This window comes from Mercenaria mercenaria, chromosome 3 (assembly GCF_021730395.1).
Source record: "Mercenaria mercenaria strain notata chromosome 3, MADL_Memer_1, whole genome shotgun sequence".
NCBI classification, from domain to species: domain Eukaryota; kingdom Metazoa; phylum Mollusca; class Bivalvia; order Venerida; family Veneridae; genus Mercenaria; species Mercenaria mercenaria.
This window is the reverse complement of record NC_069363.1, coordinates 49,790,369-49,816,760: the sequence shown is the minus strand read 5'-3', so window position 1 is coordinate 49,816,760 and position 26,392 is coordinate 49,790,369. Positions and strand designations below refer to the sequence as shown.

At 35.3% G+C, this 26,392-nt stretch overlaps 1 protein-coding gene across 1 annotated transcript in view; it reads left to right on the top strand.

The window, feature by feature from the left end:
• The window catches only part of LOC123524859 (acyl-protein thioesterase 1-like), a 58,770-nt gene that overhangs the window by 5,310 nt on the left and 27,068 nt on the right, over nt 1-26,392 (top strand). The window contains exon 2 of the mRNA XM_053538442.1: nt 14,207-14,238. Within this exon, the coding sequence (XP_053394417.1) occupies nt 14,207-14,238 (32 nt within the window). The remainder of the gene's footprint in view (nt 1-14,206; nt 14,239-26,392) is intronic.

Sequence of the window (26,392 nt, the reverse complement as noted above, 5' to 3'; positions counted from 1 at the left end):
CCAGCTTGTTGCGTTGCGAGTAGGTTGTTAGTCTCCATGTACCACTTCAGGCGTGCATTTACAATTCTCTCCATGGTCTTTCCAACACAGCTGGTTAGGTTGATTGGACTATAAATTCATTATCAGAGATGTTATTATTACAAATACATTGTTCCCAACAGGTTTCATTGGGGATTTCCTAACAGAAATATGGAGAATAAGTTTGGATGTGATGGGAGTCGGGACAGCGACAGTCAAAAGTTATCATGCTGTTCATAAACGTCCTATTATTTGGACTAGGGGTCTGGTTACCATATTTTTCCCAGGATTAAAGAATTACAAATACTTCTATTTCCAGCCACTGCTGGATGGGCTAGAATACACTTTACCGGTATGCACTAACTGCTAGGATTTTCAAAAGGCATGCAGCTGGGTGTGTTTGTTACAATTGTAATCTTTTCAATAAGTAAAAAGAAAAATGGGGGCCCCCATAAAAATAAAGATAGAATATTTATTGAAAGTGTGTACTGGTAATGTGCAGGTATCCCAACAGATGCGCAAAGGAAGTATAAGCTAAGTGTCTGGTTTCAAGATTTCCAGATCTCTTGACCATGAGTCTAGAGGTTTAATTTCCAGATTGGGCTGTCAGAAGCGCTGGTAATAAACATGAATACTCACAATTTGTAACGGCGTAGGCTGTAATTTATCTATCGAAAATTAGATTATTTTTAAGGAAGTGTCTATCGGCGCAACTGTCATGCCGATTATTTTCTTATTCACACAAGGGTTGTGAGATTAGTATCCTTATCCACATGAAGGATGTCTCTGTAGCATTTCTATTTTTGGCGTAAGGTGTGATAACACAGTGGTTGTTCCTAATTCTCGTACCGTAACCTTACATCCGTATTCGGGAACAACAGGGCTTGAGCTAGGGGGCGACTTAAGCAAAATAGTCGCTTTGTAGCTCCCCACTTGCTCTAATCTAACATCAAAGCAAAATTCAAGTTGCCCAATTTTTTATCCACACTCCTACAGTTATCAACTATCGGTCTGTTGACATTTGACTGGAATACACATGGTAAAATTTAAGCTCCGCCTACTTCAGATACTGAGAAGTGTGAAGGCGATTATAGTCTTTGACACTTGTTTTAGTAAACTGATTGTTGAGAAACAAAGCAGTAGGAATTTATATTACATTAGATTATACATTCTTTTTTGACTTTTAAAAATTTTACTTGTATTTTTCAAAACCCAGACTTTAGAAACATAATATTATTACTGACATGTTCTGTGACTGAAATTCACACGAATTTTTGACACCTGCCATCCGAAACAGTGTTAAATTTGTTTGACAACTTTTTCTTTTAATGTGTGCCGACACTAGCCGATGAAAAGAAGATGTGTATTCTGTGTGATGTCATAGTGATGTCACTGCTGTTGACAAGTATTTAATTCAGGACCAGCATAATGCACACTTGTTATTTTAAAGGGACTGTGAAATGCTTTTATGGGTTTTCGTGTTTTGACTTTGAGTACATTAGCACTGGGAGCTTGATTTATTTTTTGCTGATATGGAATTAACTTTTTTTAGTTGTATTCATATTTAAAGTGTTTTCTTGGTTTGGACAATCATTAGGCAAGAGTGAAAAAAACTTTAATTTGCAATTAAATCACATTAGATTCACAAGGATAAGAAATTAGATTTACAAGGATAAGAAAACAGAATCACTGATATTTAAGGCCCTTTTTGTATGTGATTTGTACTTAGAAAATCTGAACTATAACTCTTTTCTTACATATTGTCCAGCCCTTGCAGACAAAGTTGTAAGAGGGGTTATACTGGTTTCAGGTTGTCTGTCTGTCTGTCCTTCCATCCGTCTGTCTGTCCATCTGTCCGTAGACACCATCTTGTGCGCATCAACTCTCCTTATCCCCTTGACACAATTTAATGGAACTTCACAAAAGTGATCAATAACAACAGTAGTTGTGCATGATGCATGTTAGGTTCTTTCAGAAATTTTTTTTGCAGAGTTATGGGACTTTGTTTTTTTGTTACTATACTATATGTACATAGACACAATCTTGTGCGCACCAACTCTCCTCATCCCCTTGACACAATTTAATGAAACTTCACACAAGTGTTCAGTAACAACAGTAGTTGTGCATGGTGCATGTTAGGTTCTTGCAGAAAAAAAGTTTGCAGAGTTATGGGACTTTGTTTTTTGTTACTATACTATATACATAGACACAGTCTTGTGCACACCAACTCTCCTCATCCCCTTGACACAATTTAATGAAACTTCACACAAGTGATCAGTAACAACAGTAGTTGTGCATGGTGCACGTTAGGTTCTTTCAGAAAATAAATTTGCAGAGTTACGGGACTTTGATTTTTGTTACTATGCTATATACATACAGTCTACATAATTATGCAATCTTGTGTGCGCATAATCTCCTGAACCCATGCACACAATTTACTGAAACTTCACACAAGTGATCAGTAGTAACCCTAGTTGTGCATGGTGCATGTTAGGTTCTTTCAGAAAAAAATTCTGCACAGTTATGGGATTTTGTTTTTTGTTAATATACTATATACATACAGTCTGCATATGCAGTCTTGTGCCAACCCTGCTTGTGCATGGTGCTTGTTACGTTCTTTTAGATAAATATTCTGCAGAGTTATGGGACTTTGTTTTTTGTTACTATACTGTTTACATAGAGTCTTTATACTTACAGTCCACATAATTATGCAGTCTTGTGTGCGTCAAATTGCAATGTACTACATGTCAGTGAATGCGGGGAGGGTGGGGGGGTGGGGTACATTCATCACCTTCAGTGATAGCTGTAGTTAATGGATGCAATTATGTAAATGACAGCTCTTCGGACAGGCATTTTACTGAATTTTGCTCGATTTTCGGTGCCGTCCGTTTCACGCGTATTCTTACATATTTCTTAAGGAAAAATTCTACAAAACGACTAAAATTTGAGAAACTAAAATATTCATAACTTTACTTCTAGTAGAGATATCTTCAAAATTTAAAGTGTGCTGTGCAGCAAATGAAGAGATTTACAATATGATTTGGTTTTTAGCTCGACTATTCATAGAATAGTAGAGCGATTGGACTCGCCCATGCGTCCGCGTCGGCGTCCGCGTCCCGATTTGGTTAAGTTTTTGTATGTAAGCTGGTATCTCAGCAACCACTTGTGGGAATGGATTAAAACTTCACACACTTATTCACTGTGATAAACTGACTTACACTGCACAGGTTCCATAACTCTGTTTTGCTTTTTTACAAAATTATGCCCCTTTTTTGACTTAAAAATTTTTGGTTAAGGTTTTGTATGTAAGCTGGTATCTCAGTAACCACTTGTGGGAATGGATTGAAACTTCACACACTTATTTACTGTGATAAACTGACTTACACTGCACAGGGTCCATAACTCTATTTTGCTTTTTTACAAAATTATGCCCCTTTTTTGACTTAGAATTTTTTGGTTAAGGTTTTGTATGTAAGCTGGTATCTCAGTACTCACTAATGGGAATGGATTGAAACTTCACACACTTGTTCACTGTCATGATCTGACATGCACAAAGCAGGTCCCATAACTTTACTTTGCTTTTTTACAAAATTATGCCCCTTTTTCAGCATAGAAATTTTTGGTTAAGTTTTTGTATGTAAGCTGGTATCTCAGTATCCACTAATGGGAAAGGATTGAAACTTCACACACTAGTTCACTGTCATGATATGACATGCAGTGCAAAGGGTCAATAACTCAACTTTGCATTTTACAAAATTATGCCCCTTTTTGAAATTAGGAGTTTTTGGGTTAAATTCTTATATGTAAGCTGGTATCTCAGTACCCACTAATGGGAATGGATTGAAACTTCATACACTTGTCCACTGTCATGAGCTGATAAGCACTACGCAGGTTCCATAACCCTATTTTACTTTTTTACTAAATTATGCCCCTTTTTCGACTTTCTTATTCATTCAAGCGACAAGGCTGTTAAATAGTCGAGCGTTGCTGTCCTCCGACAGCTCTTGTTATAGTTATAAAATGAAAGTTTAAAATCAGATGTGGTTGCTACTCTTCCTGACCTTGGTCACTGGATGGTCATTGATTAATCATTACCTAGTAAGATATTCAGCCACGAACAGAATGCCAAGACTTGAAGCATATGTTTTCACCTTTGGTTATTGTTAACATGGTTAAAGGTTTGGCCTAAATAATATTCATGAATTTAAAAACCAGATTTTATCAAAAGTCGCCACAAAATATTTTGTTTGGTATCCATCCGTCCTTTCATAACTTTAGTCATCACAGAAGCCTGCTGGTAGCAAGTGATTCTGCCTTTGCAACCAGTGCAGACCAGTGAAAAATTCATGGTCTGCACTGTACGCTACGCAGTCAGTAAATTTTCAGTGAACATCCCTTCAAATAATAAATGGTACTGCCGAAATTAAATGAAAGACCAGCTAGTCCATTTTAGAAATTTAGCAGGGTCAAGCTTAAAAAATCTGTACATGCTGACCTGCTACTTTACTGTGCTGTTATTGCTGAGGCGCCTAATGAAGAGTATTCAGAAATTCTCACATAACCATTAATGTTAAGTTCCTGCTGTGAACAAGCTGAGTCTCGATTTTAGGATGTGTTTCTCTTCAAGTTGTTAGTTGTTTCCTTATTTTCTTTCCTGAAAAGCAATGAACAACTTCGAGTATCATCAGAATTTTACTACTATCTTCAGGAAAAGATGTCTCTCTGTGGACAATTAATTGAATTGCTGGCATTGTAATTTGGTTACTTTTGGATAATTTCTGGTCATTGTGACAACCAACTTCCTTTTGCATTATCTCAATTAGTACACAGACTTTTTAGCTCACCTGAGCAATGCTCAGGTGAGTTTTTCTGATCGCTCGATGTCCGGCGTCTGTCGTCCGTCGTCTGTCGTCTGTCAACATTTAGCTTGTGTATGCGATAGAGGCTGTATTTTTCAATTAATCTTCATGAATATTGGTCAGAATGATAACCTTGATGAAATCTAGGCCGAGTTCGAAAATGGGTCATCTCTGGTCAAAAACTAGGTCACTAGGTCAAATCAAAGAAAAACCTTGTGTATGCGATAGAGGCTGTATTTTTCATTTAATCTTCATGAATATTGGTCAGAATGATAACTTTGATGAAATCTAGGCCGAGTTCGAAAATGGGTCATCTCGGGTCAAAAACTAGGTCACTAGGTCAAATCAAAGAAAAACCTTGTGTATGCGATAGAGGTGGTATTTTTCAATTAATCTTCATGAATATTGGTCAGAATGATAACCTTGATGAAATCTAAGCGGAGTTCGAAAATGGGTCATCTCGGGTCAAAAACTAGGTCACTAGGTCAAATCAAAGAAAAACCTTGTGTATGCGATAGAGGCTGTATTTTTCAATTCTTCTTCATGAATATTGGTCAGAATGATAACCTTGATGAAATCTAGGCCGAGTTCGAAAATGGGTCATCTCGGGTCAAAAACTAGTCACTAGGTCAAATCAAAGAAAAACCTTGTGTATGCGATAGAGGCTGTATTTTTCAATTGATCTTCATGAATTTTGGTCAGAATGATTGCCTTGATGAAATCTAGGCCGAGTTCGAAAATGGGTCATCTCGGGTCAAAAACTAGGTCACTAGGTCAAATCAAAGAAAAACCTTGTGTATGCAATAGAGGATGTATTTTTCAATTGATCTTCATGAAATTTGGTCAGAGTGATTGCCTTCATGAAAACTAGGTCGGTTTTGAAAATGGGTTATCTGAGGTCAAAAACTAGGTCACTAGGACAAATTAAAGAAAAATCTTGTGTATGCAATAGAGACTGTTTTTTTCAGTTGATGTTTATGAAATTTGGTCAGGTTGATTGCCTTAATGAAATCTAGGTCGAATTTGAATATGGGTCATCTGAGGTCAAAAACTAGGTCACTTGGTCAAATCAAAGACAAAACTTCTGTATGTGATAGAGGCTGTATTTTTCATTTGATCTTCATGAATTTTGGTCAGAATGATTGCCTTGATAAAATCTAGGTCGAGTTTGAACATGGGTCATCTAGGGTCAAAAACTAGGTCATATCTAAGAAAATGCTTGTTTTATCGCAAGAGACCAATTTTTTGGTCCAATCTTAATGAATATTGGTCAGAATATTTGTTTCCATGAAATCACTAGGTCAAACATGTTTTACACTGTTATGGAGTGTTTCTTAGGTGAGCGACCTAGGGCCATCTTGGCCCTCTTGTTTTATGGAATGTTAAAACAAATCAGATGAATTAGCATACTGCTTCTTTCAGCTGAATTCCAGTTTTTAATTTCCATATTACCGGTACAACATTACCTCTAATAAACACCCTGTCACCATTAATAAACATCCACTTCTGACGTGTTCCCTCATTGTCTTTTTAGGCGTCTTTGGTAGTGTTTAGTCATACACAAACTGCTGAATTATTTATTTAAGCAAAAACCCTTTAAGTAGATCAAGTTCAGAGTTTAAACTTTAAGATTTCAAGCGTGGAAATTTCTTTTCTTCCACCTACATTGTGAGTGTAAAAGAAGTCAGGTTTAGGCGGATATTCAGAAATAAGTTGGATTAAGCGTTTTGTTTCATAGCCTAAGAAGAAGAATGGCTGCCAGTTTGAGCAAGTATTGAAATGTTCATAACTTGCTCATTATCATATTTAAGCAGATCTGAAAAATTAACTTTTAAAATGATTTTATAAGTCTTAAGACCTAGCATACAGAGCATACAATTAACCATAGTTATTGCTTCAAGGGGGGTATTCGATCTACTCCTTACCACCGAAACAAAATGGCGGCCAAAACTGAAAATGTGAGTTTTTCTTACTTTTTTTCTTTTTCAAGGATATCTAGACAAAAGCACATGTCTATCAACCTGCTCCACTGTTTTCTCTATCAACCGGTACCTTTCATTTTGGAAACAGTGCTGTAATTTGTCTGGAATGCTGGTCATGAGATTCGAATCGATGAAAAATCCTCCGTTAAACACGGGATAAGGAATAGTGCGACTTGCAAAAATGGTCTTTTTTACCTAATATATCGCAGGTTGTAAGCTATTTTTCTGATTGGATGGAATATTTCCACATACTTATCTAATACTGTTCGTTTTGTACTGATCACAGTTCGTATTTTCACAAAAACACAATTTTTGTCCGATGGTAAGGAACAGTGTGCGAAAATTAGAGGATAAGGTGCAGTGCAATATTTTTCAAACGGATTTTACAGTTTTCTTTCATCGTTTCTGAGATAACCAGTTGACATTTCTCTACCATGTAATAAATTGAAGGGTCGGATTGAGGAGTAGAACAGAAACATAATCCCCGAATGAACATATTACCAGACAAGATATGTCAGTAGGTAAGCACACTTGCCTTTTTCAGTGATTGTCGATTAAACAAAACTGTTGTCCTCTGTTCTACGTGGTGTCTTATATCACTTTTGACCAGATATTTGGCCAGTCAAACATTTTATAGGAACTTATATTTGGCCATTCAAATGCTAAATAGGTAGGAAGCAAATGTAACCGATTTTTCCATTGGTTAAATATACAAAGCAACCAATTTCCTCTTCAGAAGATATACTACAAAAATTTGATTTCCACTTCAGAAGCTTTTCACGAAATATGAACAACAACGATTCTTCTGGAAATTACAAATCGGTTAGGTCTCTTGGTAGACTTTTATGATTATTCATGACGGCCAAGAACCGTTGCTTTTTATATTTCACAATCTCATTTGCATATTTAAAGTGAAACTCTGATCATTTTGCTGTAATTCGTGTAGTATAATACTAGTAGCAATTTTCAGTTGCTGGGCATTTCCATATGTAAAATGAATAATATTTCAGCACAAGTATTTGGTTGTCGTGCTTTTGAAATATATAAACCAGGCATTCTGAACAGGACAATGCTCTATTCTGTATGCAAAAATATACGGTAATCAATCTCATTTGAAAGACTTCCAAGTAGGATGTCTCATCAGCCTGCATGTAAAAAGTGAAAAATGTAAACATTTTCATAAACATGGCTATAATTACGGGGACTCGGATTCAGTCTTCATTTAAAAATGCAAAAGGAATTATTCACCCAAAATCACTAGTGAGGCGCATGTGTATGTTACTGTTTACTATCTTATTCACAAATCAATAGAAGAGTAATTCGTCTCCATGTCATATAGCACTAAGCTTGTTTGATTTGTATACCGAATCTTTGACTGTTACCTTTGTCTGTTAGTAATTTATGAAGCTTCAAACTACCGTAAACAATACATACGTTACTGTCGCCAGCTCATTTTATATGTTTAATGAATGTTCTTGTAGTTAAAATTCATCAGTAGTCAACGAAATCACATATTTTTTATGAAGTAACATAGCAAGATATTTTATAATCAAACATAGATACAAATTTTTCCGGACTCCTTTGGTATCAGTCATCATTTAAAATGATGTCTAAACCATAATGATACATACGTTATGCCAAAGAATATGATAATGTTTCTGCCGTTTCTGGGTAGAATAAACATTCACACATGTCTGTTTGTAAATTATATAACTATTATGCTTGCTCATTCATGCTGTTAATTCGGGTTACATTTTATACCATATCAGCGTGGAAAACCTTGCCCAAAAGCGTATATAACAGATTGATACATCCGTTACCGTATTGTAGAAATATCACAATTCAATTCATTTTTTTAATGCTCTTAAAGACGAAGTTCATTGTCATATCTGAGAGCTGATTACCCTTTAGGCAACAAATATCTATCTATGAATATTCTTTATGAGCATCAAAGAAGGAAATGGTACATACGTGATCGATACATACGTTACTGAAATATTTAAAACTAACTCCTACGTCAGCATACGTCAACAGCGATGCAGGGTTTCATGTTTACAAGCTTTTAGGCCGCCAACTTTTGGTTTTGATAACCTTTTATCACGTACACATTATAAACAAATTCAGTTTTGAGAATTGTATGCTATAGATATAAGAGAATAATATCACGTCGTAATAAATTTTCATATCTAATAATTTTTAAACATAGAATATGCTTATTATTTTCAAATGAAATCATTACATATAATATTAATGTATATAAAAGTAAAGATACAGTGTGTACGAGTGATACATACGTAACCAAAAGTAACGTATGTATAATTTCAAATAAAAAAACATTTTTTGTGGCATTCGTAATGTAGTAATAAGATAATTTGAATATCATGTTCGGAATATACAGGATATGAATAGATAGAAAAGTATTTTCGCATTATGTTTAATTTTGAACGGGTGCCATTATTTATCTCCAAAGTTGATTTGACAATGTAATTCAAGTTCCATTTGACCTGTAATTCATTTACATCAATCCTAATGCTTCAATTCATTCGTACAAGATGGATTTTATATCGTTTCGTAGAATTTTGACGATTACATAACGCAGATTCTTATTTTTGTACAGCAGGAGGTTAAATGCCAGTGTAATTGTGCAGTAACGTATGTATTTGCTTTCAAAAAAAGCTATTTGTTGTCGCGATATTGTTTATTCTTCTTTTCTGCAGTTCACATGATATGCATAACTGCCTCGATAGTGATTAAACATCTTGAAACATTTTCTTTATTATAGTTTTGGACCAATATACTAGAAATTTAGGACGTACATAAATTTCAGGGCAGTATCATAGATGATTAAATTCATATGAGATTACACTATTGCCCATTAACAGTAATACAAAATTTAATGTTATTGAAACATATTCAAAGGGCATATAAAAGATTTTGTTAAATTAACGAAAAGTGGTATCGGTAAATACATTGTACATGCATAATTTACTTAACTGGTTCATACGTTACCTTGAGCATACTCATCGATTTTGTGTTATGTATGATGAAAATATGATAGAATCTTCTCAAAGCTGTTAGAATGACTGTAAATATTCCAGGACTTTTCCTTCAGACAAAAGTATTGTTTGTATTACGTTTAAATTACATAGAAAAAAAGAAAAGAAAAAAAAACTGGTTTAGTTAACTCTGAATGTTTAAATAAAATTTGATTTCAATTCATCTTGTTAGTTTGATATACGAAGCCGGAAAAATAAATGCAGTTTGTATAATCAGTATGTTGTTAAAATGCTGGTATATTTTCAGCTGTTCTACTAAACATACCGACACAGTTAACCGCGTTACTGTTCCCGAAAACATTTTGTTTTTTAATCACTGGTGTAGTCACGTATGTATTTGAAAACCCTCAAGGAAAAAGTGGTGATGTTTTTTAATGTATCATAACTTTCTTCAGTGAAAATTTTCATGGTTGTTTTTTTTTTGTGTGTGTTTAATCTAGGTATGTTTTATTTTGGAAATGAAAGCACCTTACTTGTATACCTCAAAATCTTTTTTTTTCAGAATTTTTACGACCTATTTGCGCCTAATTAGTGATTTTGGGTGTATTACTTCCCCAAAAAAGCTTTTAAAATGTTTGAATTATTATATACCATTAGGAGAAAGGCTTCTGGAAAATAAGGTGTAGTCCTTTTATAAAAAGATGTTAGCAGTAGTGTTTTCAAATCATAATGTTAAGATTTAGATTCGTTTATTTATAAAACTTATGGAACTAGATGTGTTGATAAACGTATTTTATGATACTGCTTTCACCCCTGAAATTAACATGTATGCTTGAACACATAGTGGGAACTCCAAAAACATTAGAAGCATAGGCACCACTTGTCAAAACACAAATGTAAAAGCACATAGTGTAAACCCTCCTATACCAAAAAGAAATTTACAGATAGTTAAATGTTGGCAAGGGATACTATATTAAATACTTGCTAAACTTTTGGCTTTCAGTACATCACGTGTCTGATAGACAGGCGGATACCTTTTAAATCTTACTACATTGAGCAAGAGATGGTTATAAATGATCACCAAAATATTATTTTATCAGAATTTTACTTGATTGTCTCTGAAAAGAGCGAAGAAAAAGGTCACTTAAAGAAGTGAGCTGCACCTTATCCTCTTATTTTCGTACACTGTTCCTTACCATCAGACAAAAAACTGTGTAATTTAAAATTACGACTTTTAATCAGCTCCAGACTAACCATGAAGGAAATATATATTGAAATTTTACTTCTAATCAGAAAAATAGCTCACAGCTATTTGAATAATTAGGAAAAAAGACCATTTTTGCTAATCGCACTATTCCTTATCCCGTGTTTAACGGAGGATTTTCTATCGATTCAAATTCAATGACCAGCATTCCAGACAAATTACAGCACTGTTTCCAAAGTGAAAGGTACCGGTTGATAGAAAAAACAGTGGAGCAGGTTGATAGCCATGTGTAATGGTCTAAAAATCCTTAAAAAAGATAAAAAGTAAGAAAAACTCACATTTTCAGTTTTGGCCGCCATTTTGTTTCGGTGGTAAGGAGTAGATCGAATACCCCCCTTGTTGCTTTTTAGCTCACCTAAGCACGAAGTGCTCAAGGTGAATCTTTGTGATCGCCCTGTGTCTGTCTGCAGTCGTCAACAATTTGACTGTTAACACACTAGAGGTCACAATTTTGGCTTAATCTTAATGAAACTTGGTCAGATTGTTACCCTCATAAAAATCTTGGACGAGTTCTATATTGGGTCATCTGGGGTCAAAAACTAGGTCACCAGGTCAAATCAAAGGAAAAGCTTGTTAACACTCTAGAGGTCACAATTTTGGCCCAATCTTAATGAAACTTGGCAGAATGTTAATCTTGATGATCTATAGGTCATGTTCAAATCTGGGTCAGGTGGGGTCAAAAACTGGGTCACTGGGTCAGATCAAAGGAAAAGCTTGTTAACACTCTAGAGGCTACATTTATGACTGTATCTTCATGAAACTAAGTCAGAATGTTAATTTTGATGATCATAGGTCAAGTTCGAATCTAGGTCATGTAGGGTCAAAAACTAGGTCACTGGGTCAAATCAAAGGAAAAGCTTGTTAACACTCTAGAGGCCACATTTATGACTATATCTTCATGAAACTTAGTCAGAATCTTGATGATCTTTAGGTCAAGTTCGAATCTAAGTCATATGGGGTCAAAAACTAGGTCACCAGGTCAAATCAAAGGAAAAGTTAGTTAACACTTTAGAGGCCACATTTATGACCATATCTTAATGAAACTATCTTGATGATCTTTAGGTCAGTAGGTCAGGTGAGCGATACAGGGCCTTCATGGCCCTCTTGTTTATTATTTTACAATACGTAAATTCCCACATAAACAAAGTAATCCGATGATGGATCTTCATGGAATTTAATACAAAAATCGATAACTACAGGGCGGTGATGCATGCTTATTTTCATCAAAATTTCTTCAGTAACTACAGGGTTATTGCCCTTTGTTTTAAAATTAATAAATTCCAACAAAACAAAGAACCCCTTATGGATCTTCATTAAACTTATAGATCACTATAGAGCAGGGTTTTCTCTTTGATTTTGTAAAAAAATAGGAACAAACAAACTGTTGCACCATCCTTTTGTACATAACTTGTGTATAAAAAAATACAAAAATGTATCTTTCAAAATATACTCCCAATCATTTACAAAACAACTTATTTGGCTTGAGATATAAATTCACTGAATTTGCTTACTTAATTAGTTAAATTATGAGTAGCTTTTCTGTAGCCTTATTGAAGTCTCCATTGGAAAGAGCTTTTATCTGTCTCTATGATACTGCTTCTCTAAGAGTCTCTCCTTTTGCATAGCGGCCTCTAAGAATGACATAAACATCTTGATAAAATGCTGTAAATAAATGGTAAAGCTACTTTGAATGATTGAATGAACTTGAATCTCTAGGGGAAAGGAATGGAAATAATATATTCATCTCCACTTTTACATGCTTGTAAGTTCTGCCGCAGTCATTTCTATGTCTAAACAACATGATCATCTGCAGCATGTAAAGTATATTTAGATGTCTTTTTATGACTTTGAGCTCAAGAAATAATTTTGTATAATCCAATTATTCATTCCCTTTTATACCATATGACTGAATTGTACATTTTATTTTCATATTGGATACAATTTATTTTATATTGGATGGAGCCTGTTAAATACTTTGGTCTGAATTCCCATGTTAAATAAAAGATAAAAGCCATTGACTGATAAAAGTATCTAAATTTCAGACAAAGTTCCAGTATTGATTAATCAGTATAAAAAAGTCTGATCGTTGATTAGTCATTAGGAAGGTCAGATTCGTCAGTTCTGGCCAAAATAAGATAAAAAATATAAACTTTTTGATGTTGGGCAGTAGCATACATGTATGTAATTCCAATAATTTTTAGTAATTTTTAACTCAATGATTGGCATAATTTTGTCTTATTAGAAATCATTCAACATGAACCAGTAGTTAAAAATGGAAATTTTACTAGATTTAGCCTAGGTTTATAGGGATGGATGAGGGGAGTGGGTGGGAGGGGGAGGGGGGGGGGGTGGGGTTGAGGGAAGCATTATTAGAACGTCGGAATTTGTCAGTGGTGAAAATAAAAATTCAATGTAAGTAACTTCCATCCCTTGGATTCTGTGTATCTGAATTGTTCAGAAAAATGAGTATGGAATAAATATTATTTAACATTTTCCTCCCTACTGTATAAATTTAGACTCTTATTGGTACTGGTGCATATTGCGATCATTCCATTTTGCAGATATTTGCAAATACTAAGGCGTAAAAAAAAATTGTTTGTTTCTGGTATCCCAAAATTTTTGGCCCGGCCCTAAATGTTTTTCAACTTTCTAACAAAAAGTTGCAAAACTGCACTTTTTATGCTTTAAACATGGCCAATGATGTTAGAAATCAGCATACTGATGCTCTAAAGGCATAACCCCCTTATTTGTATTCAGTATTCAGTTTTTGACACATAAATAATTTTCAAAAAGTCTCACTTAATAAAAAAAATCAAAAAAAAAAAATAATTCTGACCTATCTACCCCAATTTTTTTGAGCATGTTACCGGAAACAAAGAATTTTTTTAGGCCTAGTGAATATTAACCAACATTATCTTCAAAAGTTTCAGCTAACTAAGAGAACATGAAAAATGCAAATATTGCTGTATACTATCAAACTGCTAAGATAAACTGATGCAAAAAAAAAAAAAAAGATTCATCTACAAAATTTATTTTTGCAGTAGTTTTACATTTTAGTATAATCAGTGTTCAATTTTATATTTTCAGTTGATATTCCTGCATGGTCTAGGAGACACTGGGTAAGAACTTCATGAATGTTTCATACAATTCTATGGTCTCCATTTAAAATGCCGGGCATGCATTATGTTAATTTATTAACTTACTGATACTCCAGCTATTTTCTGGGAGCTATAACTTCACAAGTAGAAATAGATTATTTTTACAAAAGTGATACAGTATTTTTAGCTCACCTGAGCAATGCTCAGGTGAGTTTTTCTGATCGCTCGGTGTCCGGCGTCCCTCGTCTGTCGTTTTGTCGTCTGTCGTCCGTCGTCCGTCTGTCAACATTTAGTTGTGTATGCGATAGAGGCTGTATTTTTCAATTAATCTTCATGAAAATTGGTTTAGATGATAACCTTGATGAAATCTAGGCCGAGTTCGAAAATGGGTCATCTCGGGTCAAAAACTAGGTCACTAGGTCAAATCAAAGAAAAACCTTGTGTATGCGATTTGAGGCTGTATTTTTCAAATTTTAAACTTCATGAATATTGGTCAGAATGATAACTTTGATGAAATCTAGGCCGAGTTCAAAAAAATGGGTCATCTCGGGTCAAAACTAGGTCACTAGGTCAAATCAAAGAAAAACCTTGTGTATGCGATAGAGGCGGTTTTTTCAATTAATCTTCATGAATATTGGTCAATGATAACCTTGATGAAATCTAGGCCGAGTTCGAAAATGGGTCATCTCGGAGTCAAAAAACTAGGTCACTAGGTCAAATCAAAGAAAAACCTTGTGTATGCGATAGAGGCTGTATTTTTCAAATTTTTCTTCATGAATATTGGTCAGAATGATAACCTTGATGAATCTAGGCCGGTTCGAAATGGGTCATCTCGAATCAAAACTAGGTCACTAGGTCAATCCAAGGAAAAACCTTGTGTATGCGATAGAGGCTGTATTTTTCAATTGATCTTCATGAATTTTGGGCAGAATGATTGCCTTGATGAAATCTAGGCCGAGTTCGAAAAAGGGTCATCTCGGGTCAAAAACTAGGTCACTAGGTCAAATAAAAGAAAAACTTGTGTAAGCGATAGGGCGGTATTTTTCAGTTGATCTTCATGAATTTTGGTCTGATGATTACCTTGAGAATCTAGGCGAGTTCGAAAATGGGTCATTGGGTCAAAAACTAGGTCACTAGGTCATATCACGTAAAAAACCCTTTTGTAGCGATAGAGGCTGTATTTTTCAATTGATCTTCATGAATTTTGGTCAGAATGATTACCTTGATGAAATTTAGACCAATTTCGAAAATAGGTCATCTGGGTCAAAAATAGGTCACTAGGGTCAAATCAAGAAAAACCTTGTGTATGCAGTAGAGGCTGTATTTTTCAAAATGATCTTCATGAAATTTAGCCAGAATGATTACCTTGATAAAATCTAGGCCGTGTTTGAAAATGGGGCATCTCGGGTCAAAAACTAGGTCACTAGGTCAAATCGAGAAAAAACATTGTGTATGCAATAGAGGATGTATTTTTCAATTGATCTGTATGAATTTGGTCAGAATGATTGCTTGATGAAATCTAGGTCGATTTTGGGAAAATGGGTTATTTTGGTCAAAAACTAGGTCACTAGGTCAAATTAAAGAAAAATTTGTGTATGCGATAGAGACTGTTTTTTTTCAATAAAATTTTTATGAAATTTGGTCGGTTGATTGCCTTAATGAAATCTAGGTCGAATTTGAATATGGGTCATTTTGAGGTCAAAAACTAGGTCACTTGGTCAAATCAAAGAAAAAACTTCTGTATGTGATAGAAGGCTGTATTTTTCAGTTGATCTTCATGAATTTTGGTCAGAATGATTGCCTTGATAAATCTAGGTTGAGTTTGAACATGGGTATTAGGGGCAAAAACTAGGTCATATCTAAGAAAATGCTTGTTTTATCGCAAGAGACCAATTTTTTGGTCCAATCTTAATTTAAAATTGGTCAGAAAAATTTGTTTCCTTGAAATCCTAGGTCAAACATGTTTTACACTGTTATGGAGTGTTTCTTAGGTGAGCGACCTAGGGCCATCTTGGCCCTCTTGTTTATGATAATACAGTGAATTTTGGTAATGCATTGCGGCCGGTCAAATACGTTTGGTTAAATGAAACATATAAATGTAACTTCAGGCCCTCTGCAGGATGAGCCATGTTGTAAATGTTTGGCAAAATTGTACAACCCTTTCCCCCATACATACTCATTTTAACACATCTATCCATTACCCCATAGATATTCGTTTTAACACATCTATCCATTACCTCATATATACTCGTTTTAACACACTTATATACACTGATAGTTTAAATGCAAAATACCAATAAAATATATCAGCAATGAAGCCAACAAAAGTATATTTGTGAAGTTTAAACTATTAATAAAAGATAAATTTCAGAAAAACTTATAATTAGAATTTATTGGTAATTTTCAGTTTAAATTCAGGTGGCATTTTTGGAAAATCACATGACTTTATATATATAATAAGTTGGCAAGTACACAGGTGACCAAAAAGCATGTTATTGTTTGCATTCTAGTTAACATTCAATTATGGCAAATTATGTTAAACTGAGACATTAGATTGGAGTTTAGGTCAGTGTAATAAAAGGTGTGGTTACCAACAACAACAACAACAACAACATTACTTTTATTCACCCAAGTATTCAAAATACAACATGGGGATAAAGAAACAATGTAAACATATAATACAGTCGTTCCGGTACAAGGTATTTTTTTTTAACTAGAGTAATGATTATATTCTTTTGTCAACATAAAACAAATTACCATAACAACCATTAAAATCCATAGGTCACTTGTGGAATTAATGCTAATTGGCCTGGACCTAGGAAGTCTGTTTATTGGGCACAGCTGTCAAAACAAAGCATTTAAAGTGTTGTTTGCATCATTATTGAATATATTAACCAAAAAAAGTTTTATAGAAAGTGTCTTTGATCAATGCTTCTTATCAAAACATTATGTAATCAATTAATTTTATGATCTATGACCTATGAAGTTTTGTAAGTTTGGTCCAAGTGTAGATTTTAATGACTGATTAGATGAGTTTGTTGATTTTGAAAATCACTTTATATAATCCTTTCTAGACTTAATTTTACCTTCAATTAATAAAATTGTGCATTAATAACAGTAAAAATATTTCTTTTCTGTAGTATCACATGCTGAAAACAGCTAAATTATAATAATTTTCTAAGGTCTTAGATTTCGGTTTGTAGCTTTCTATCTTGAAAACTGTTTATCACAAAAGTATGAAAAATGGAAGTGTCTAGGGGAACGGATCTGTACCTCTAGAATCTGATTCCAGAGGTACGGATCCGTACCTTTAGACAAGCCTGTTAGAGGTTTTCTAGGGGTACGGACCTCTGTTTTTCTAGAGATTAAGGGTCATCTATGTGTCAAATTTTGTTGAAAATGAAATAACAAATAAGACTTCATCAGTATTCACCTAAAACTTGGATCTAGATGGTTTACAGATAACAGCGTTCCTCCGATTTGTTACATTTTCTTTCGGAATGTAAATAACAGAGGAACACCAAATAAATCACGAGGATTCATACTGGCAGAAAAAAAGATATAAAGATTAAACAAAATAATGTTAAATATGTTGGGGAAAAAACTATTTTTAATTGATAATTAACCCCAAGTGTATTTATGTTTTTCACACATTTGGTAGCCGTTACGAGATACAAGGGACGTTTTCACAAACAGTTTCTTTTACTCTATGTCGATTAATTGATTATTAAACAATCCGTGCCAATTATCATTATACCTTGTTAAATAACAAAATAAATAGGTGCATATTATTATGCCTATTTTTTTTTTTTTTTTTAGCTCACCTGAGCACGAAGTGCTCAAAGGTGAGCTTTAGTGATCACCCTGTGTCCGTCGTCGTCCGTCCGTCCGTCCGTCGTCAACAATTTGACTGTTAACACTCTAGAGGTCACATTTTTGGCCCAATCTTAATGAAACTTGGTCAGAATGTTACCCTCCATAAAATCTTGGACGAGTTCGATATTGGGTCATCTGGGTTCAAAAACTAGGTCACCAGGTCAAATCAATGGAAAAGCTTGTTAACACTCTAGAGGTCACAATTTTGACCCAATCTTAATGAAACTTGGCCATGAATGTTACCCTCCATAAAGTCTTGGACGAGTTCGATATTCGGTCATCTGGGGTCAAAAACTAGGTCACCAGGTCAAATCAAAGGAAAAGCTTGTTAACACTCTAGAGGTCACATTTTTGGCCCATTCTTAATGAAACTTGGTCAGAATGTTACCCTCCATAAAATCTTGGATGAGTTCGATATTGGGTCATCTGGGGTCAAAAACTAGGTCACCAGGTCAAATCAAAGGAAAAGCTTGTTAACACTGTAGAGGCCGCATTTATGATATATCTTCATGAAACTTGGTCAGAATGTTAATATTGATGATCTTAAGGTCCAGTTTGAATCATGGGTCATGTAGGATTAAAAACTAGGTCACCTGGTCAAATCAAAGGAAAAGCTAGTTAACACTGTAGAGGCCACATTTATGACCATATCTTAAAGAAACTTGGTCAGAATGTTTATCTTGATGCTCTTTAGGTCAAATTTAAACCTGGGTCAGCTTCGGTCAAAAACTAGGTCACTAGGTTAAATCAAAGGAAAAGCTTGTTAACACTGTAGAGGCCACATTTATGACTATATCTTCATGAAACTTAGTCAGAATATTAAACTTGATGATCTTTAGGTCAGGTTTGAATCTGGGTCATGTTGGGTCAAGAATAAGGTCATGGGGGCAAATCAAAGGAAAAGCTTGTTAACACTCTAGAGGCCACATTTATGACTGTAACTTCATGAAACTTAGAATGTTAAACTTGATGATCTTTAGGTCAAGTTCAAATCTGGGTCATGTTGGGTCAAAAACTAGGTCACGGGGTCAAATCAAAAGAAAAGCTAGTTAACACTGTAGAGGCCACATTTATGAACATATCTTGATGAAACTTGGTCAGAATGTTAATCTTGATGATCTTTAGGTCAATAGGTCAGGTGAGCGATACAGGGCCTTCATGGCCCTCTTGTTTTTAGCTCACCTGAGCACAAAGTGCTCAAAGGTGAGCTTTAGTGATCACCCTGTGTCCGTCGTCGTCCGTCGTCCGTCCGTCCGTCCGTCGTCAACAATTTGACTGTTAACACTCTAGAGGTCACATTTTTGACCCAATCTTAATGAAACTTGATCAGAATGTTACCCTCAATAAAATTTTGGACGAGTTCGATATTGGGTCATCTGGGATCAAAAACTAGGTCATCAGGTCAAATCAAAGGAAAAGCTTGTTAACACTCTAGAGGTCACATTTTTGGCCCAATCTTAATGAAACTTGGTCAGAATGTTACCCTCAATAAAATCTTGGACGAGTTCGATATTGGATCATCTGGGATCAAAAACTAGGTCATCAGGTCAGATCAAAGGAAAAGCTTGTTAACACTCTAGAGGTCACATTTTTGGCCCAATCTTAATGAAACTTGGTCAGAATGTTACCCTCAATAAAATCTTGGACGAGTTCGATATTGGGTCATCTGGGGTCAAAAACTAGGTCATAAGGTCAAATCAATGGAAAAGCTTGTTAACACTCTAGAGGTCACAATTTTGGCCCAATCTTAATGAAACTTGGTCAGGATGTGTACCCTCAATAAATTTTGGACGAGTGGATATTGGGTCATCTGGGGTCAAAAAACTAGGTCACCAGGTCAAATAAAAGGAAAAAGCTTGTTAACACTCTAGAGGTCACATTTTTGGCCCAGTCTTAATGAAACTTGGTCAGAATGTTACCCTTAATAAAATCTTGGACGAGTTCGATATTTGGTTATCTGGGTTCATAAACTAGGTCACCAGGTCAAATCAAAGGAAAGCTTGTTAACACTGTAGAAGCCGCATTTATGACTGTATCTTCATGAAACTTGGTCAGATTGTTAATATTGATGATCTTAAAGTCCAGTTTGAATCTGGGTCATGTAGGATAAAAAACTAGGTCACCAAGCCAAATCAAATGAAAAGCTAGTTTACACTGTAGAGGCCACATTTATGACCATATCTTAATGAAACTTGGTCAAAATGTTAATCTTGATGATCTATAGCTCAATTTCAAATCTGGGTCAGGTGGGGTCAAAAACTAGGTCACTAGGTCATATCAAAGGAAAAGCTTGTTAACACTCTAGAGGCCACATTTATGACTATATCTTCATGAAACTTAGTCAGAATGTTAAACTTGATGATCTTTAGGACAAATTTGAATCTGCGTCATGTCGGGTCAAAAACTAGGTCACCAGGTCAAATCAAAGGAAAAGCTAATTAACACTGTAGAGGCCACATTTATGACCATATCTTAATGAAACTTGGTCAGAATGTTAATCTTGATGATCTTTAGGTCAAGTTTAAATCTGGGTCAGATGGAGTCAAAAACTAGGTCACTAGGTCATATCAAAGGAAAAGCTTGTTAACACTCTAGAGGCCACATTTATGACTCTATCTTCATGAAACTTAGTCAGAATGTTAAACTTGATGGTCTTTAGGTCAAGTTCGAATCTGGGTCATGTCGGGTCAAAAACTAGGTCACGGGGGTCAAATAAAAGGAATAGCTAGTTAACACTTTAGAGGTCACATTTATGACCATATCTTAATGAAACTTGGTCAGAATGTTAATCTTGATGATCTATAGGTCAAGTTTAAATCTGGGTCAGGTGTGTTAAAAAACTAGGTCACTAGGTCAAATCAAAGGAAAAGCTTGTTAACACTCTAGAGGCCACATTTATGACTGTATCTTCTTGAAACTTAATCAGAATGTTAATCTTGGTGATCTTTAGGTCAAGTTTAAATCTGGGTCATGTGGGGGCAAAAACTAGGTCACCTGGTCAAATCAAAGGAAAAGCTAGTTAACACTTTAGAGGCTACATTTATGACCATATCTTAATGAAACTTGGTCAGAATGTTGATCTTGATGATCTTTAGGTCAATAGGTCAGGTGAGCGATACAGGGCCTTCATGGCCCTCTTGTTTTAAGGGATAGATTCATTTAATCTAGCTGTTATCAACAGTTTACTTTACAACAAACTAATCGGCACGAACAGTGTATTCATTTGGAGTTCCTCGGTTATTTAGGTTTTGAAAGAGAAGGTAAACAATCGGGGTGAATGCTGGTATCTGTAAACCAATTGGATCCAAGTTTAAAGTGAAGACTGGTTAAGTATTATTTGTTATTTCATTTTCAACAAAATTTAAGTTATAAATAACCTTTAAATCTCTAGAAAAAGGAGGTCCGTACCCCTAGAAAACCCCTAGCAGGCTTGCCTAGAGGTACGGATCCGTACCTCTAGAATCAGATTCTAGAGGTACGGATCCGTACCCCTAGACACTTCCATGAAAAATATACCATCAGAAAGAAAATTTAATTCTGAAAATGAAGTATATTGGATACTAAATGGTTAAAAAAAGTATTCATAGACTAATTTTGAACTGAGTAACACAGGTATAAATTTTACATTTTTTCTCCAATAACCTGGGATGGTGTACAGATAATGCTACTTAGTGTATTGGTTATCAATATCAATAACCAATACTGTTGTATCTATATGGGGTAAAGGGTTAATGGCTAAACTGTTGAAATGTTTGATTTTTTCCCCCTAATTATCAAAAAAGAATTATGGATTTCACAATCTGTCGACTTTGAATTTTAGTGTTTCTTACATTCGAAGCAGTATGGATTTATACATTTGTTAAGTATTGCTCCATGGACCCAGCTTCTCATATTGGGATGTCCTAAACATTCAGATTGTGGCAATTGTAAATCTGTTGTGCAATTTAAGTATGAACAGGAAGATAATGAACCAGCCTCCCTAGAGACTCTCTGTACATGGAATCCTCATGCTGCTGAAATGATTGATTTGAACAACACAAGTAGCTTAACATTAAACTGTGTCTGTGTTGCCACTGTTATGTGAACATTTATAAACAGATTATGCAAATGTTGAATGCTTTGATAGTACAACCTAGCATTTTCTGACGCAGAATGAGTTAGGTTCATTGGTTGTAATATCAAGTATAATCATTAGCATTAAAAAAGGGAACAAAAATGGTTTACGTTGATGTTTCAATTGTTTGGATAATGTTGCATCTTTTGCAATATGTTTATAGCATATCTCACTACACCAAGGAAAAAAAATTGAATATTTGTTCATTTGAGATCATCAAAAACAAAAATTTTTGACTAGCCTTAATGCCGTATTGGCATTGGTTTTATTTTGAAAGTAAGATGAGAAATACCTTTGTTTTATATTACTGTTATAGGAAGAATTCATATTTATACGCCCAAAGGGTCGATTATGTTATACCCCCGGTGTCCGTCCATTAGCAATTTTTTGTCCGCTCTGTAACTCTTGAACCCCTTTAAGGATTTCAAAGAAACTTGGCACGAATGTTCACCACATCGAGACAATGTGCAGAGCGCATGTTTCGGATGACTCGCTTCAAGGTCAAGGTCACACTTAGGGGTCAAAGGTCATATATGACTTTGCTTTGTGTATATTGCTTTGCATTGCAGCGCTCTTGTTTTTATTAGCTCACCTGTCACATAGTGACAAGGTGAGCTTTTGTGATCGCGCAGCGTCAGTCGTCCGTAAACTTTTGCTTGTGACCACTCTAGAGGTCACAGTTTTCATGGGATCTTTATGAAAGTTGGTCAAAATGTTCATCTTGGTAAATTCTAGGTCAAGTTCGAAACTGGGTCACGTGCCATCAAAAACTAGGTCAGTAGGTCTAAAAATAGAAAAACCTTGTGACCTCTCTAGAGGCCATATTTTTCAATGGATCTTCATGAAAATTAGTCAGAATGTTCACCTTGATGATATCTAGATCAAGTTCGAAACTGGGTCACGTGCCTTCAAAAACTAGGTCAGTAGGTCTAAAAATAGAAAAACCTTGTGACCTCTCTAGAGGCCATATATTTTACAAGATCTGCATGAAAGTTGGTCAGAACGTTCACCTTGATGATATCTAGGTCAAGTTCAAAACTGGGTCACGTGCCGTCAAAAACTAGGTCAGTAGGTCAAATAATAGAAAAACCTTGTGACCTCTCTAGAGGCCATATTTTCATGGGATCTGTATGAAAGCTGGTCTGAATGTTCATCTTGATGATATCTAGGTCAAGTTCGAAACTGGGTCAACTGCGGTCAAAAACTAGGTCAGTAGGTCTAAAAATAGAAAAACCTTGTGACCTTTCTAGAGGCCATATATTTCACAAGATCTTCATGAAAATTGGTCAGAACGTTCACCTTGATGATATCTAGGTCAAGTTCGAAACTGATTCACGTGCCATCAAAAACTAGGTCAGTAGGTCAAATAATAAAAAAACCTTGTGACCTCTCTAAAGGCCATATTTTTCAAGGGATCTGTATGAAAGTTGGTCTGAATGTTCATCTTGATGATATCTAGGTCAAGTTCAAAACTGGGTCACGTGCGGTCAAAAACTAGGTCAGTAGGTCTAAAAATAGAAAAACCTTGTGACCTCTCTAGAGGCCATATATTTCATGAAATCTTCATGAAAATTGGTCAGAATGTTCACCTTGATGATATCTAAGTCAATTTTGAAAGTGGGTCACGTGCTGTCAAAAACTAGGTCAGTAGGGCAAATAATAGAAAAACCTTGTGACCTCTCTAGAGGCCATATTTTCCATGGGATCTGTATGAAAGCTGGTCTGAATGTTCATCTTGATGATATCTAGGTCAGGTTTAAAAGTGGGTCACGTGCCATCAAAAACTAGGTCAGTAGGTCAAATAATAGAAAAACCTTGTGACCTCTCTAAAGGCCATATTTTTCAATGGATCTTCATGAAAGTTGGTCTGAATGTTCATCTTGATGATATCTAGGTCAAGTTCGAAACAGGGTCATGTGCGGTCAAAAACTAGGTCAGTAGGTCTAAAAATAGAAAAACCTTGTGACCTGTCTAGAGGCCATACTTGTGAATGGATCTCCATAAAAATTGGTCAGAATGTTCATCTTGATGATATCTAGGTCAAGTTTGAAAGTGGGTCACATGCCCTCAAAAAGTAGGTCAGTAGGTCAAATAATGAAAAAATGTTGTTACCTCTCTAGAGGCCATATTTTTCATGGGATCTGTATGAAAGTTGGTCTGAATGTTTATCTTGATGATATCTAGGTTAAGTTTGAAACTGGGTCAACTGCGATCAAAAACTAGGTCAGTAGGTCTTGAAATAGAAAAACCTTGTGACCTCTCTAGAGGCCATACCCTTGAATGGATCTTCATGAAAATTGGTCAGAATGTTCACCTTGATGATATCTAGGTCAAGTTTTAAACTGGGTCACGTGCCTTAAAAACTAGGTCAATAGGTCAAATAATTGAAAAACCTTGTGACCTCTCTAGAGACCATATTTCTCAATGGATCTTCATGAAAATTGGTCAGAATTTTTATCTTGATAATATCTAGGTCAAGTTCAAAACTGGGTCACATGAGCTCAAAAACTAGGTCACTATGTCAAATAATAGAAAAAACGACGTCATACTCAAAACTAGATCATGTGGGAAGAGGTGAGCGATTCAGGACCATCATGGTCCTCTTGTTTGGCAGATCCCTTAGGTTAAAAAACACCGCAAAATTGGATGTAACATGCATGTTGTAGTTGTACTACAGAAAAGTGGTCTCGATTTTTCTGTACTACTAGTAATGAAAAAGTAACAATATAAGCTATTTATAGTAACATCAGAGGGAAGTAATTCTAAAGAAGGACTTAGAATTATTTTTTTTAATTTCTTCCCTTTGTTGTTCCTGTCCTTTGGGCTTCAACAGTCAAGTTCTTAAAATTTTGCTCCCATCCTCTGATGTAACCCTTCGGGCTTGGCAGATCTCTTGTTTTAAAAACATTTACTTTTTGTTTTTGTGATGTCGTCATACAAAGAAAAGTGCTGTAGTGACTGTGCACATCCCAAAATATTACTTAGAGTATATTTGCAGCTGTATTTAGCTTTTTTATTGGCAGATTTTAGAATACAGTCATATTATGTGGTGGCATCTGTCATCTGTCCATCCATTGGTCATTTTATTTGTAATTTGTGTCTGCTCTTAGTTGGAAGGTTTTCATAAAACTTGCATCAGTAATTAACCTCATCAAGACAGCAGGGCAAGCACACAACCCAGGTCTCTAGGTCATGGGCCAAGGTCAAAGGTCAAATAGCTGAACCTTGTGTCAGCTCCTTATTCTCTGAACTGCTTTGAAGATTTTCATAAAACTAGCATATGTTGTTAACCTCGTCAAAACAAGGTGCAGAGTGCACAATCAAGGTCATTAGGGCCCTCCATCCAAGGTCAAGGTCTCACTGAAATCAAAGGTCAAATAGCTAAAATTGTCTAAACTGCTTGGAAGATTTGCATTTGCATTTAACTAGCAGCGCCCCATGTGGTTCTGGGACGATCTGTGTATGAAAAGAATTGGAACCACTGCCTTACCCTTGCATGATTGTAAGAGGCGACTAAAAGGGTCTTAACACTTGGTTTTGCAGTAACTCTGTGACTCCAGCAGGTATGCAAATTTTGATTCCATACCTCATGTTTTTATTTCGATGTAAATGAGATGTGGAACCAAAATTTGTAGTCCTGTTTGGTGCCATATAAACTATACTGTGTTGGTGCACCGTTAAAACCCAAATAAATAAATAAATTTAACTAGCATCTCTTCTTTAACTCATCAAAACAGTTTGCAGACCGCACAACCCAGGTCACTCAGTCAAAGGTCAAGGTCATACTTTTAGGTTTAAGTCGAATAGCTTAACTTCATGTCTGCTCCATATTGTCAAAACCACATTGAAGTTTTCATAAAACTAGCACCGGCCGAGTTGTTTACCTTATCAAGATAGTGTGCAAAGTACATATACCAGGTTACTTGGTCCAAGGTCAAGGTAACATTTGGAGGCCAAAGGTCTAATGAATTCTTCTTAACTGCTTAGAAGATTTTTTGTAAAACTAACATTAAATATTTACATCCCAAATGACTTGTAGAGACTGAGTAAAAATTCCAGAACACTAGGATCAAGGTCAAGTTCACACCGAAAGGTCAAAGGTCAAATAACTCAAATTTGTGTCTGCTCCATCTCTTCTTAACCATTGGAAGGATTTTCATAAAACTATAATCACTTATTTAATCT